Source organism: Meleagris gallopavo, chromosome 12 (assembly GCF_000146605.3).
Source record: "Meleagris gallopavo isolate NT-WF06-2002-E0010 breed Aviagen turkey brand Nicholas breeding stock chromosome 12, Turkey_5.1, whole genome shotgun sequence".
NCBI lineage: Eukaryota > Metazoa > Chordata > Aves > Galliformes > Phasianidae > Meleagris > Meleagris gallopavo.
In genome coordinates, this window is record NC_015022.2 from 17,444,440 (window position 1) to 17,461,105 (window position 16,666).

The 16,666-nt window shown below is 45.3% G+C and overlaps 1 protein-coding gene across 3 annotated transcripts in view; it reads right to left on the reverse strand.

Moving 5' to 3' along the window:
- Positions 1–16,666, reverse strand: part of MEGF11 (multiple EGF like domains 11) — a 192,604-nt gene that overhangs the window by 11,287 nt on the left and 164,651 nt on the right. For 2 of the 3 annotated variants that reach the window (XM_031555352.1, XM_031555354.1), the window contains exons 17-20: positions 16,103–16,231; positions 15,260–15,388; positions 12,761–12,889; positions 12,386–12,619 (exon numbers count right to left, since the gene is read on the reverse strand). In XM_031555352.1, coding sequence (XP_031411212.1) covers positions 12,386–12,619; positions 12,761–12,889; positions 15,260–15,388; positions 16,103–16,231 — 621 coding nt within the window. The remainder of the gene's footprint in view (positions 1–12,385; positions 12,620–12,760; positions 12,890–15,259; positions 15,389–16,102; positions 16,232–16,666) is intronic. The other variant, XM_031555353.1, reaches the window with a different exon arrangement.

Consider the following 16,666-nt stretch of genomic DNA (forward strand, 5'->3'; position numbering starts at 1 on the left):
AGAAGAAAACATTAATGAAAGATAGCAATGGAAAAGGCTTTGCACTGAAGCTCGACAGCTTTGTGATTTTCCTGATGCAGGGAAAAGCTGCTCTTTGGGCAGGGCACGGCGCGTGGCCACAGGGCACCGACACGATGCGATGAACTGATGTGAGCTGAGATAGCTGGCCTTAAAAACCCCATAATACCATTTAATCCTGTGTTTTCCCTCACACTGTGCATTCCCAGTAAGATATTAGCAATTAGTAAAGGAGAGGGCAAGTGCTTTTTGCCAAAGATAAACTAAATTTCAAGGGCTCAGACAGAAAAACAAACAGCATCCAAAGCACTACTTTTAGCTGGTTTTGGGGTAAGAGTTGCTGAAATCCCCGTTTGAAAGGGAGGGTAGGGAGACCAAATTCAGGGCAATTGGACTTCACTCCTTAAAAACACATTTATAGAGCAGATAGACAGCAATTCAACCTGGGAAGGGAGATGAGAGTGCATATCGACTCTGCTTTCCAATCCATGGTTTGTGGTAAAGAAAACAATGTTCAAATCTCAATTTTTCAGTACTGGCAATTCTGGTATTGAAATAAAAACAACACCAGTATTTTTCATTATTGTCAATGTCCTCATGAACGGCTGATTGGGTTTGGTGTTGCTCTGAAGCCAACTACAATGATTAAATTGTTTAAAAATTACTGACCTAGTTCATTCAGATAGCTGTAGGGTCTCCAGTCTGCAGTTTCTCTGTCAAGGATTTTGTTACTCAGCTGTTCAAAAAGTATGATAATGAGTTAATGCTGAAATCAACACACAGTTCCCACCCAAGACTTCAGTGCACTGATGTCACAAATCTAAATGGGAGATGGACATTGCCCTGGCCTCACCATCTCAGATCCTTATCTGTATGAGGCCTATAGTTGCTCACTAGCATTAGGGAAAATCACAAAGGAAAGTCATTTCACCAGGCAATGAACACAGCATGCTGGAAAACACAGGGCTTCCTTGGGGAGCCACAAATCACACAGGTACCTGTGCACATGGAGTGACGTGTGGGCAGCCCCAGAACAACAGATGGAGATGGATGCACCAAACCACCACAGCACAGCATGCAGACAGGCGCTGGGACTGTAATACATCTGTGTACTCAGTTTACAACAGAAACAACAGCTACCAGATTCCTCTCAATTCAAGGAAAATAACAGCAGCACAACATGTGCCCAGCTGGCAGCCAGGCAGGATGGGCACAGCGAGGCGGTGCTGGCTGCAGGAGCTGCTGCAGGGCTCGAGATGTGTCACTACAGCCTCGATTTTCCTGCCGGAGTCTCACTTGAGGTCATGCTTAAACACAATGCTGAGGGCACACACCGTGCCTGCCTGAGGGATGGGGATTCTGCACAGCCATTAAGGCTGTGAGAGCTCCTGTGGGACCTCTGCAAGAGTACAGCGCCTCGGGTCGTGCAAATCCCAGCAATGAGAAGCTGTGAATCCCTGCAGCTGCTGAAGCTGCTGCGTTCTACCTCGAAATCTTTCCCTTGAAAGCCACCCCTGTGAAACTACAGCTCAGGAAGTGTCAATTCAAGGGCAGATCCTAGCCCTCTTCTGAAGAGCTGAAGTCACAAAGCCCTTATTGCTCTCCACGGCATTTCATTTTTCCTGATCTCTCATTAATTTCTGCTCAGCTTTCATACTGGGCTTTAAGACCTGGGACAAAAAATACCGCTGGTATTTTGACATCTACTGCGAGATGAAATCCCAGCTGGCACCCAGCACCCACAGCAAGCATCACCCACCTGCACAGCCCTGCCTGCAGCCACCCCAATCCAGGGCAATGTGCTGCGATGCACAAGGAGAAATGGCTGCTGTCAGCCCCGGGATTTAGGCAGTGATGTGTTGAGGACCTCCCAATGAGTTCCTCTATCAATGCTGAAGGGCACCAGGACCAGCAGGCCCTGCTCAGCCCAATATCCATCTGTGAAGTTCTGCTGAAGATGAGCCTGCAAAGCCCTGCAGCCTCTTTAATCACCAGGAAAAGCATCTGCAAATGCTCCGCTCCACCAGGAGCACCAGGACAACAACACTTATATATACGTATATATAAAAAAACTGCATACTGACATTTTGAAGCTTTTACCCTATCTCAGAAACTGGGTTTCATTAGCAGGAAGATTTGTAGCAACCAGAGGCGAAAGCCTGACCCTGCTGACTGAATTCTGGATGCAGAAAGCAGCCTGATGTGTGTTCACACCACGTGTAATACACACCGGGTTGTGCAGGCATGGCAGAAAGCACTGCACAGACACAGGAGACAGCACAGACAGATGGTGTGAATGCACACACACACACACAGTGTGTTGGTCTCTCTATGAGCAAGTGCACAGTGTGCTGAGAGCTGTTCAGCTGAAACTTTTGCAAAAATCAGTTATATCATTTGGGAAGCACGTAGCTGTGCTCCAGGTGGGCTGCCCTGCAGCCAGGACAAAGGTTCAGGACACACAATGGGGTGAATACTCCAACCACACACGCATGTATTTACACACACAAAGATGGATTCCTGCCAGCCACAGCTCAGTGCCACCCAAAGGCTCTGGCCGGCAAGGATACAGCTATTGAGCCCTGGGTGCTGCGTGGGGCTGGAGGCAGACAGTCACAGCAGGGCCCTCTGAGCCCACGCTCAAACCTCAAACAGCCCACCGCAGTAACCTGCAGCACTGCTGGTGCAATCGCTGCCTGCAAGCAGCAGCAGCCCAACCTTGCTCCTGGTGCTCCCCAGCAAGGACAAAGAACACAGACAGGAAGGCACAGACAGCAGCAGAGCACAGGGCAGGGAGCAGCACTGCCAGCCCTGTGTTTGTATGGTGTGAAGCCTTCAGCCACAGAGCCCATGGCTGTTCCTCTTCGTTTTGGAACTTGCAGCAATCACATGGATGCTAACTTTTATTCCAGCTGCACCACTTAGATCACACTTATTAAAGACTTCAAGTTTCTATTAAAAGCCTTGTTTGCACAGGGTTTATAAATCAGCTCGCAAACCCAGAATTTGGCATGAAGAGCTATGGGCTAGAATTGATTTTTTTAATGAAATGATCTGGGGACACTTCTAAGTTTTTCAGAATGCGGTAATTATGAAGAAATGTGATTATAGCTGTCTCTTTGTGCTCCTATCAGTTCTTAGCATGCTATAATTTGCTAACATTTTTTCCCAAGATGGAAGAGACTTCAATTTGTGAACCAAAATTACTTTCCTAGAGGAAAAAAAAACATTTCATAGTAAATTTGCCCATTAAAAACCCAAGCATGTAACTTGAGCAACTTGGTTAAAACTACCTCATACCTTGCAAATCTTCCTTTCGATCAATGAGATACTTACAGGACTAAAGCAGAGCTGTTATCTGTGCCTCAGAGCTGGCTGGACAGACCACAGGCAGGAGCTGAGCACCGTTTGTCCACACTCAGCTTTTCTAAGGAATCTACAGTAATTAAGCAACTAAATACAGGTACCAACTACATCAAAAGCAGCTGGTAAGTGCTTTCCATCAGCTGCCAGCAATTGGCTGTAGGTGTCTGTGTTTCTCAGCTTTAGAGGGCCTTCCCCAGCACTGTGTTTGCAGTCTTCTTTCCCTGGATGGGTTTCAGTCAGAGCTACTTTGCAATGCTTCTGATGGCTGAGTTCATTACCAGTTGGGTGATAACCAGTAAGTCCATTTCCACTGACCTCTGTTTTGCTATTTCTAATTTTATGTGAAGTCCTTGGTAGAGTTTAGAACTTCCTTTAATAGATGCGAATCTGCTGGCTTTAAAAATTCTGCTCAGGACACCTAACAGCAATTGATTTTTATGATGTCTGTAGAAGCCAGCAACACCTGGGCTCTGGCTGCAATGTTCTTCTCATTGGGTAGAGTGGAATTAAGAGCTCTGTGAAACACTGAGGTGAGCACACCCCATTTGCTCTTGGCACAGCTGCACAGCAGCATCCTTGTCCTATCTGCACTGGGATGCAGGAGCCTCTCCTCCTCCTCAGGCTGTGACACAGCCCAGACCCTCACTGTGTGTTAGGGAACAGCTTTGATCACTGGGCACCTGAGTCTGGCTGCCTTTCACTGCAGACATCCTGGCACATAATTACTTAGATAACACATCAAGCTCCATTTTAACAGGTTTCTTTGTCCCCTTAGCTTTACTGGGAAGCCGTTCCAAAATCTCACTGATCTGATGTTAGAAATCTCACTCCCAGCCTCGATGCATTCATGGCCAGTTGATCCTCACTTGTTCTTGTGCCAACTCTGCTATCTAACTTAAATAGCTCTTCTCCCTCCTACTGTTTACCCCGATGCATTTATAGATGCAATCACACTCCCTCTCAGCATTCATTTTGCTAGATAAAAGAAGTCTCTCTTCATACGCTCCCCCTTATCCTCCCACCTGCTTTCGCCTGCATGTGTTCCAGCACCAGCACTCCCCTGCACACGCTCCAACACCTCTGCTCCTACTTGTCTCAGCAGCTTTAAGTTTTACTGTAAGGACATGGGCAGCATCCCAAGCAGTGGCCAACTGTCTGGCAGAGGGGAAATGGAGGTGAGACCCTTCCAGCCTAGAGGGGTTGTGCAGGGTGCCCTGCTGCCATGCTGAGCTAGGTTGGGCAGCAGGATGGAAAGCAGAAAGGTGGTCCTCTAAGCATAGGGAGCAGAGCACACCCAGGACTCTGCCTCAGCACTTCAGAGGATTCCTCTGCCATTTTTTTTCATTTTGCATCTGCACTGGTTCCCGTGTGACCCCAGCTGGCAGAGGAAAGAAATGAATCCTCCAAGTACAACTTGTGCACATTTTCCTGCAGAAAGTGGAAATGGCAGCAGACAAACTGATTAGGAAATGAAACTCGTTACTGCAGCCATTAGGGGCTTTATATGCTCTTTTGTCTTACTTGGCTGGAGAACAGCAAGACAGGAGCTGCATATTTTTGGCCATCCTCAGCTACTCAGCACTGCAAAGCTTTCTCATGAATAAGTTAGATGCTGGGGGATGTAAAGGAATAGTCAGGGCATATATTTTGATAAGTGCCCTAAAAATACCAGACTCATTTTTTTCCTTCTTTTTCAATGCCAGGACAACCTGCTGATCAACTACGAGAGGCAGCACTGCCGCAAGGCGGGCAGCTTTCACACTTGTCCAGATGTGCTGCTGGGTTTCATACCTCTTTGGCAGCTAAATATTTGAAATTGCTGTGTGATCAGATTGTGCTGCAGGCTGGGAAATCGAGATAGGTGCTCGCTTTGACCTTTTCCAACTTCACTGAAATTAGTGCAGTAGGATTAGTGGTCCAAATCCACGCTCACGGTGTTCATCCTGAATCTGACATTATGAGCATTTGCACTTCCAACTTGGGGAGCAAAACTGCATGATGCAAGGGGACCATGCACCTCAGAAAACATATTTACACATCTGTCTAAACTTTTCTCTGTGAAATCTCTAGAGCCAGCTTTGTTATTACAGTTTAATGAGATTGGTTTTTTTAGAACCAAGAAATGTCCAACAAGAGCACAAGTGGAAATATTTTTGCATGCCCTGTTTCATTACAGGCTGTCTTTTTGGCACCAGTTTTGTTCTCATGGCTTCCCAGTGACCACAGCTACATTTGGATGAAGCCAATGCAGCCAGCAAGCACCATCATTTTTAAAGCTGGCTGCCTTAATGAAATCAACTGCATTTCTTTCTTTTCCCTGCTCCCTATCCTTTGCCTCACCTTGGCTTATTAAATGTCCAGTGGAAGAGCCTTATTATTTACCAAATCTCAGTCTATTGCTGAAGTCCATGAGTGGTCCCAGGGAATCAATTGCACACACAGTGATGTCCTCCTAGATGTCTGAGATTTCCAATCCGAAGAGCTCTGCTGAGAGCATGAAGGGACAGCACAGCTCTGAGCACCCTGGATGAAAACAGTGCTCACCCCCAGCACCTTCCTGTATGTCTCTTTGTGCCAACAACAAATCCGTGTGTCTGCTGATTCGGGAAACGACGATTTAGCCAAGTTAGACTCCTGACTTAATGCTTCATTGATTTACTTTCATTATATTAATGAAGAATCACAATTATCTGGTTCTTTATCTTTCCTGATATGCAAACATAGCCTATAGTTGCTTAGGCAGCAAGGCTTATTGACCACGGGCTGACGCTCCCATCAGAGGGCACAGAGATTACACAGACACACACAGGGAAGGCAGACCCTGCTGTGTCCATCAGAGCCACCACGTCAGAATCCAGCAGGCATTGCTTTGCTTTATTTCCTTGAACTGATAAGAACAGTGCTGCAGTGGGGTGGGATCATATCTACCTTACTGGAGCTGCTCCCATCCAGACTACGGGGAAAGAAGCGTGAAGTCACACCGCACGAGAGAGTGTGGTAGCTTGGGTTGGAAAAGCAATGCACACTGCTGCTACCTTGAGATACATCTGGGAAGAAAACAATCATCACAAATACTTTGGACGCTGTAACAATTCTTCAGAAACTGAAAACACACGAGAGACAATGAAGTTGAGAAACCCGATGAGCGCTGTGTCAGTGCTGTGTGCTGTGTGGCATCTCCAGGTGAAACGTGTTCTGCACATCTTGGGGGGAAGCGTTTGAGTATTAGCATCAAGTACAAGATAAAAAAGCAACATAATTATCTGGCACAGCGCTGTCCTTTTGAAGAACTTAAAGAAAGAAATAAAAATTCCTGACAACCCACCTGTGCTGGGGGGAAGGGAAGAAATGCAAAGCTCAGCAAATGGGTGTTTAGTTTACAGCAGCTTCTTCCCTGGTTTAAGCACATGTAGGAGCCATGTATAAGGGGTGATAATAACTCTTTCAGCTATGAAGCAGAACTTTTTGTTCCAGGATGTTATAAATCAAGGTGCTATAGCTGTACCAAGAAGTCAAAAGCACTTTCTGTAGCTTGTTGTGCAAAGGCACAGAGAAAAAGAGAAAAAGTCAGGCAGCTACGCCGTTACACACAGACCTCCTCAGCCATTTCCTTTCTTCAACTCAGCAACGCGTTTACCAAACAAAACAGTTTACCAGGAAACACATCATATCTTCACAGGTGGTTCTAAGGAAAGCATCACTGCCAGGCTGGCTTCAGCATGACAACAAACAGACACATATTTCAAAGCTGCACCAGAAGAAAGAGTGAAAAATCCAAGCAACTCAAAACCACATCAATCACCACGCCCTGTAAGAAGTAAATACGTGGGTTAGTTTTAACGAACAGGGCTTCAGTGGCAGAAGGGAGGTCACAGAAAGGCGTGCAGACACACAGGGCGGCTGCCCGTGGAACTGGTGGGGAAGGGCAGTGCCTGCAGGAGCCGCCTCCTCTGCCCTCTGCTCCTCTCGTTCTGTATCTGCATTGCTGTGGCCGTGCACTTCGCTTTGCTGACATCTGGTGGAGAACTCGATTTAGCTTAATTTACTGCGAAATATCCCATTGCAAATAAGAGGTTTTAGCTGCAGGGTGTCTATTACAGAAGTGCAGTGGCGCAAAGCCAGGGGAGGGACCTGCACGTGTGTGTGCAAATCTGACCCAGCATCTTTCTGCTGGAACATGCAGTGTGATTTTTGAGGTCACTGCAAAACCTCTTGGTCCTGGTTGTGTTCTGAGGATATTGCCAGCAAAGGCTCTCAGATCAGCACATGCTTCCAGGACTCAAGCATTTTCATGCAGATTCTTTCAGCTTGCCACCGATAACTTTCTGCCCAGCGCAGCAGCTGGGGAGATGAGACAGCCTGCCAGGGCTCTGCCACCTCCCCCAGCTAGAACTCCGTGATATTTGCAATAGAGTTACACACAAACAGCTGCTGCTGGGGGTCTGCAAATGAGGGCTGGGTCTGGGACCCAAAGACAGCTGCTCACGCAGCCTTCAGCCTGCCCACACGAGGTGCTGACTGCTCACTGGGGAGCACAGCTCCAACCCACGTTTTTCTGCTCTGCAGGTGAGCGTTTGTGCCCGAGCTCTCAGCGCTGCCTTCCCCTTCCCTTATCTGCTGCGCCCTCTCTCAGCTGCAAGGATCAGCCCGAAGAGAAGGAGGTCTGGCTCGCTGCTCTGCTGCCAGATAAGAGGTGCACACTGATGCTGCTGAGGCAGCTGACGCCTTACAAGTTCACACCCAGCTTATCAGGCCGTAGGGCTTGTGCACCCGAAATGAGCTGAAGGAAAAGTCTCCCAGACTGCCTGCTACTTAGCACTGTGCTGAATTAATGAATCTGAGCTCGTACACAAGTCTGCATCACCAGAAATCTTGTCTTCCTTCATTGCATGCAGCCCCATATACTCAGAATTACTCCTTCTACACAGTTCCATTTGGCTGATACTTAAGTACCCACACAGGTTGATTTACCTTGATAGCACAGTCCATTTTCTACACATTTATTCATGAAGCTCTTACGACCGCTGCCTGAAAATACATCAAATTCAAATCTAATGCTATCCCAGTACAAAAAAAGAAAAAAGAAAAAGCCTCTTTCCAAAGATGAGAATTTCATTCTACTCTGAATAGTGCATAGACTTAAATGGCTAAAAATAAAAATTAAAAAATAATATAAAAAAAAGAACAATTTGAATTAAAACAAAATAAAAACAGCCCCAAAGGTTATGTCAATGTTAGCATGGAGAGATCCGTCCTGTGCAGGGCCCCATGAAGGCACAGTCCCACTGTGAGCCCCGGCTGTGCAGTGCTGGAAGGCAAGGCACAAAGATCTGGATGGGAGCCAGAATGCTCCATCCCTTGAAGGACTGTGAGCCACGGCTGTGCGGTGACACAGAGAGCAATGATCCACATCCTGCAGTGGGAGGACAGGGGGGCATGGAAACGAGGAGTGAGCACTCTGCAGTAAATAGAACGGAGAGCTCGAGCTGCAAACTGGCATTGCTTTCTTCTTCCTCTCAGTTGGGTTCTTTGTGTGGATCTTCTCCACTCACTGAGTGTCGGTGGTGCAGCTGAAGGCTCAGGATGCTGTATTTGTATTGAGCTTTGCTCAGTTTTTGGCTCTCAGCATAGGAATCACCCCTATCATAAAGGGGCTGAGAAGACTGACTCTGAGAAGACCTCCACCATCACTTCAGCCCATAATCACATCTCTGTGCAAGTCCTGAGAAGAAATCTCTGCTGCTCTCCAGCTCCACTGCATCATTCTCCCTTCTGTCCCTATGTCCTTGAGTTAACAATCCATGCTTTAAAATCCTCTGTTGGATGCAATATATCATTCCCATGCTGGGAGCACTGTTTTGCATTCAGGCTTATTGGGGACAGCCTGCTCATAGATCCGTGTGCTGTGGGTCAGCTTCCCAACATGGGTGGTTCTCCTTCTCACCAGTAGCTGTTAAGTGTGTTCTGCTGTCACACCCTTCATCCCCAAATACTGAATGGTCAGAGGGCTGCCCAGGGGTTTTCCTTTCCTATAATCTCCCTCACATATATGCACGCATTATCAGCATCTGAAGAGCTAAAGACACAAAGATCCAAAACATCCTGCAGACACAAGTTATTGAATACAGCCTCCAGGAGCTACTGATCTGCACGTATGATTCTCTATGCCAACGACACCACCACCCACACAACAGCAATGGTGGGTCAGGGTAACCACAGACCCATGTGGGGCTGGATTCTGCAATCACTGCTCAGGAGGAATTCCTGCCAAAGTCCATAGGTTTGGCAAAAGATTATATTCACTGCATGAGTGTATCTGCAGAGTGTTCATTCTGTCCCTAATCCACACATGAGACTCCATGCAGAAATCTCTGATGTGTCCATGCAATGCTGCTACTCTCCTTCAGCGTCCTCTGCAATGCACAAATGCAAGTGCATGCCCACACGTGTTGTTCTTGCCATCCAGCCGTTCTACAGTCTCTATTTTTTATCTGTGATTTTGTCTCAGTTTTCATCCAATTTTCTGCTCAATGGAAGTGAAAGGCTGAAAACAGCACTGGCAAGGCCAAAGCTGGGAAGGTGCCCGATGGGTAGGAATTTATGTAGAGCCACTGGAGCAGCATCAGAATTTGGCAAGGAGTTTGTGCAGAATCCGGAAATCTCCTCCTGAAAGATGAAAACTAGAAACAATGCTGATATCTGTAGACATGTTACAATGAGATGAAGATGCAGCATGGCTTCTAACTTCTCAGTCTTCCTCTGCAAGAAACAGCAGTTTGCCCTGGGGAAGGCAGGAATGGATGGTTCACTGCTCAGCTGCAGCTTCCTGAGAGACAAAGTTTCTATTGCATGTAGCTATAGATTGCACAAAGACAAATGGAAAGGCCCAGCCCCAGCACACCCATCACTGAATGAGATGAACACGATGGAAACAGGACCATCTCCTTCTAGAGAACCTGGCACTTCAGCACTTTTACAAACTGAGCTGATACAGAGCAGCAATGCCACAAGAGCAAGAATTAAATGCAGTGCCATGCCCAGAGCCCAGAAGAGATCCCAGGTTCAGTGGAGCTGCAGGATGCGATCCTTCAGACATTTGTGATGTATCCAGGAACTCATCCATCCCCAAAGTGTTCTTTGCTTAAGTGTCGTGTGACAGCAGGAACACCTGAAAGGAATGTGAAGGACATCATACAGGAGGTATGGTGCCTACAGAGGCGTAACCAGCAAGGGTTGTGCTGGGCTACCAGCATCTTCAAATGTAAAGACTTTGTAGCTGAGGAGGAAAGTCATCTGTCTATCTTCAATCTGAAGGGTGAGAACTTCCTTTCACAGCATTGCCTTTCTTCAGACTTCTTGCAGAGCGTGAGACTGGGATGCCATCAGATCGATTGGGAAATCTCCATTCATGGTAAAATATGGAGAAAAAACAACACTGTCTGGAAGGAGAAGCTCAATGACTGCAGTCAGGAACTCCCAACCTCAGCAATACGCCTTATTTGCAAATTTCTAAGTTGTGCCTCTTCAACACGCCGGGTTACACATCCACTGACTAGAAGAGCTCACAAATAAATTATGTGGGACAGGCTTTGTAAATAAATGGATAAAGTGTCAATGTGAACGAAATGGATGGCTGAAAAGTTCAGAACAATTTTCCGTGCCAGCAGCTGTGATCTGCTCTCTTGGAACTCGGAGCCCTGCTGTTGCTGAGATGTGCCACAGTTCTCTTTTGCAAGTTCATGGTCTGGCTCTTCAAACGATGTAGAAATGACAAATTTCAGGCCAAATCATGCTGGCAACCAGCTAAGGATCAGATGAGCCCTCTTTGGCATTGTTTCCATAAATTTCTTACCCAAATGGGCAGCTTAAGCAAGAGCCTGCAAAGCTAACATTCAAAAATAAGGCAATGAGAGGAGGTCCAAGGCTGATCTTTTTTCTCTCTCTCATCTTGTAGCTGTGAGAAGAAGGAATGTTCCAGTATAAGCCCGAGTGATTTAAAAATGAGTTTAGGCAGCAGTGTTTGGCAGACAGTAACATCTGCTTGGTGGGAGAACCTCCTTCCAGGTGCACCCAGGGCAGAGAGGTGCAGGATGCAACCATGCCACTGCAGGACAGCACAGGGGGCAAACCAGGGGCAAGAGCCTTGTGCATCCTGGCTATAAAGCAGGAAGAAAAAGGCAATGCAGAGCTGAGAAAGCAGAGGTGCTGGGTCAACTTCTGCCTGTTTCAGAAGCTGGTATTTACTAGGACACACAATTCTTGCAGCCATCCAAAGGGAGGTGCAGCAGAGAGCAGACAGAGGATAGCAAATCCTGAGCAGATCCTTGCTGGAGACAGGTTGGAGGAAGCAGGAAGGAAGCAAAACCACCTCCCACCTGGTGTCCTACCTGAGATTGGCCACTGAGGAATGAAGAATGACAGCAGTGAAGTTTAGCCAATCTGTTAAGATCTCCAGACCAGAAACAGAAGATGGAAAAAAGCAAGAAATAAATCAGTTCAACCTTTTTTTTTGAACTTAAAGAGCCTCCCCCTTCCTCGCTGCTGCTTTTATCAGCTCCCGGGAAGAAAATTGACACCAGCTGTCTCAACAACAGGGGTTGGTCTGCACCCAGAAGGGACAACAGATAGCAGGGCTCAAATCAGAAACAGCAACACAGACAAAAGTAAAACCTTAATACTAATCCAATCAACTCCATTCCTCACCAAAAACTCATCTTAAGGTTTCACAGAGGAAAAATAGGACTTTATATATTCCACACAGCATATTTCACATCTAGGTCTATCCACTGTCTTGTAAGTAATCTTTCATACATGAAGCAGCTTCAGTCAATTTATGTTGTATTTGCTTTCCTGTCTCTGCTAAGTGATCACGGTATTCAGAGCAAGAATAGAAGCATCATTATTTTTGACACTCAGTAGCATGTTATACATCACAGGAGCTTGATTTCCCCAACATACAGGAATACGAGTCAGTATTTGATTAACATAAAAAGACCCTTACCAGAAAGTGAGTAATCTGTATTAGTCATCCTCATGGCTGGAGTGTAAGATACACTTGGCATGTCATGGCCCTTCTCCTTCTGTTTCCGTCGATACCACACAAACAGTGCCAGCAAGACCATAATAATTAGAAGGAGAATAATAATTCCAATGATTGCTCCCACTGAGTGCCTCTCTGATCCAAGAGCTGGACTAATTTTAGTATAGGGGTTTAATTCTTCCATCATAAGAGCCGCTGTTAAAAGTAATTCATAACACACTGTAAATTGAATCGCGCAATTCATTTCTGAGATTTTTAAGTACATCACTGTTAACAAAAACAAAACAAAGAGGGACAGAGGGAGAGAGAGATTTTACAGATAGAATTTCACTGTACCTTGATCACATCTGATTCCTTTGAAGCCCGGACTGCAGTAGCAAGTACCTGTGACATGGTCACATGTAGCATTATTCATGCACTCACAGAGTTGTTTGCAACCATAACCAAATGTTCCTGGTGAGCACTCTGGGAAGCCAAAGAAAAGATTGGAAAGAATCCTGACTTTCTGGAGGAAGAAGGTGAGATCCTCGCCATGGAAATTCAGCAGAAAATCACACTTGTCTCACTAGGATAACTCCCCAAGGTTGCATTGCTACTTGGAGCAAGAGACAAATGTATGTAGTGTACAATTTGTGGTATAATGTATTAAGCTGTAACTTTCCTTCAGGAAAAGCCACACAAGACTTCTCAAGGATGAAACCAACAACACACGCACACTTGAAAAGCCTTGATATATATTACAGGTGTATGGAATTTAACAGGGCATGATCTCAGAAGCTATAGAAAATATCTTGAAAGAGCATAGCATATGCACATTCTTTTCCTGGGGGGACTGCAAATAGAAGTTTTAATGTACTTTCACATGAACACAGCAGACTTTTACCAAACAAATTCTGCATACTTTCATATTTATCCCCAATAGTGCTAGAAGACTAATATCACATTGGAGATGGACTTACAGAACTGAGCATCTGAATGATTTGATTTGCTCTGTTTCTGCATTAGGATTCTTAACATGGAAGGAATTTCTATCCTCTTTCTGTATCTCTATCAGAGACAAAATGATTGAATGTCCAACTGAGAAATTTATTCATAAAATTACTATGATGGGCTATTATATAACTCTGTAGACAGCTTACTAAATTTCTCGAGGCAACATTCAATAACAAATTGAAAGAAACAACTTCTGTCATATCCTTGTTATTTCTGTAGGGAAGGCATTACAGAATGCGTGCACACTTGCTATGATCTGGGAGAACATGTGGCTTCTTGAGTGTCACTGCCACATTTTGCACAGGGTGACAATACCTTCCCAGTGCCAGTCTGTAAGCAAATTCCAGTTACCAAACGTTAATATGAAGTGATGAACATTAGCCTGTATCTTTTTAATGAGCATAGCCTAAATTTTTGGACTGCACCACAGAAATGATGTTTGCACTTTGGCATTTCATCTGTAGCGTGGTGCAACTGCCCATCCAGGGATTCTGAGAAGGAAGGAGTCTTAATACAGACATATTATACTTAATACTTTTAAATAGTAGAAAAGTAAATAACTGAATGCATTAGTAGTTTAGACAGAAAACAAAATCTCAAGCTTTGTAGAAAGGTCAAATTAGCAATGTTGTTTCTTGCATAAAACCTTCTGCTGTGATTCAGTTCTACTATGAAACTTCATACTTCCCTATTTATTCATGGGTAAAGGTGCACACGAATTCACAGTAAGTTGGCTGCTCACAGAATTACAGCGGTGCCGTCCGTAATCCCCACGAGCATGCAGATTTGATCCTGAGACACACACTTGGATGAATGTTAAGTATGTGCAAATGGAAAAGATGTTCATGAATTGAGTTATATGTCCTAATGCACTCATAAAGATCTGCGCAGTAAGCTGCAGGGAAGCTCTGAGGTAGGCCTTTGACTTGCAAAGTTAGCAGGAATGTTTAATTGCATTACCTACTGCCAAAAAAAGGAAGAAAAAAAATATATCTGTGGAATTAATGCCCTGGTAAGGTGAGATAGATTTCATCCTGTATTTAGAATCCAAGTAAGTGCGTGAAAATTTTCTTTTGATTTACTATACTGGACAAACAAGTAATTTTTCAACTGCAGCATATACAGTTTCCACAGTCCTAAATCTTTGTCCTTAAAAGAAGCCATTTGGCACAGTGTGCTAAATGTGCCAGCGAGACGCTGACAACAATTACTGTAAGATATGCAAGTACTCTTGCAAGGTAATTGAAGTTCATTGTTAAACATTTGCTCTCTACTCAAGTTAACTGCAATCCTTCCAAAAATGACAAGCAGCTTTTGTTTCCTTGATCTGTTTTCAATATACAGATGAATCTTTATTTGGTCCACATCTACAGTGTAACAACTTTGTCACAGAAACCTCAACATTCCTTGGAAGTCAGAGAGTGGAATGACTCTTTTTGAACTCTTCTGTCTTCTTTCATGCCTGGGGAAACCCAATGCTGTTGTGCTCAATGGTGTTAGTAAGGCATGATGCAGTTTGGGGTTCCTATCAGTAACGTACAGTAACGTAAAGTGGTTTGGGAAGGCTGCCTCCACTCAGTGCTGGCTGTGAGACAGGCTTTGATCCCACCCAACTTCATGCTGGGAAAGGAAAGGCCCAATCTGCAGTGGATTCACTGTACTTTACTGCCCTAAAACAGACCGGCTGGCTTTTCAGAGATGCCTTCCTTTCCCTACAGACGATGCAAGGTGCCTGAATTGAGGCTGACAGACATGTGCACCTCAGTCCACAGCCCATTTTTGCCAAAGATTCTGAACTCTTCCCCACAAGAAATGGGAAAATGAAGTCATGCTGTTACTTACTTTGCTCACACTGTTTGCCTGTGAATCCAGTCCTGCACGTGCACTGCCCAGTGACGTGGTCACAGTCTGCTCCGTTCTGACACTGACAGACGTTGGCACAGTTTTTTCCATAGAAAGCAGCTGGGCAACCTTTCAGGAAGAAGAGTAAGGAAAGATGAAGAAATGAACTGAAATGCAAACTCAAATGTGTTAACAGCATGAAATAAATGAGCCTATAAATCTATGGATTTTCAGCCTCTGTATATCTAATAACATGTATTTGATAATCTAAATGCAGAGCTACCATGGCAGCCAATTTTCTCGCAGTAGCATTTCTCCTGCCTTACAGAACTGCCTTTTAAGCACTTAAGAGGAATAAAAACTTCACGCATCCACACAAACTACATTTTCAAGGAGTGAAAGAAGACAGCTGGAAAGAAACTCTGTAAGAGGCCAGAGATCAGTTGGTTACTTGCAAGTGGAAGAGCCCTCTTAGAAGGCTCACCAGAATGTGATCTCCTCTTTTGTGCAGAGCTGATAATTTTGTGCTGGTGAGATGAGAAATCTGAAACATTTTCCTAAAGCAGACAATGTATTCCAGGGCTTTACGAAACAGGGAGAAGGACTGTACAGATTCTGACAATGAATCAATAGCCTAAACGGTCGGACCCTCATTTTTTAGCATGCCAAGGGCATAAAAAACCTTGAGAAGCTTCAGGACACTTTCCTTGTAGTGACACAAAGTTATCCACTAGCATGAAGCAGGTGGTATAGCAGCAAGAGTGCAATACTTGGAAGAGACACGAGGTAGCAGCACACACTTTGACAGATTCCTTGACAAAACAGCACATCTGAAAGGCTTACGCTGCGTGCAGTAGAGCCCAGTCCAGCCATGAGTACATCTGCATTCTCCATCGTAAGGGCTGCACATTGCTCCGTTGTGGCAGTTGCATGAATGAAAGCAATCTGTGCCCCAAAAACCTGGGGGGCAAGCTATGAAAATAAGAAACATTTATCAGCAGTGATATGGCTTTAGTGCTGTGGGGAACAATGGTGAGGAGAGCCTGCAGGACAGCAGCAAAGGCAGAACGTCGCATCGTGGTACTTGGCATCACTGCAGCTATTCCCTCACCACGACCAGTTCTCCCATGCCAACAACTGCTCTGCAAACCCAGAATGCAAACCTACAACCTCACCCACACTGCCAAACCCTGCATTTCTTCTCCATGTGGGTCTGCTCTCTGAGCACAGAGTAACCCCGCAATGGGGCTGAGCGCTCCAGCAGTGCTCCCTGCCTCACTGGCACTATTTCTGAAGACAATTCAGACAGGGTTTATAAGATATGGAGGTAATTTAATTTTCTTTTTGATATTCAGAAATTCTTGCATAATAAAGCACAGCTATTCGTGGTTTACTTCTGCTATGCAA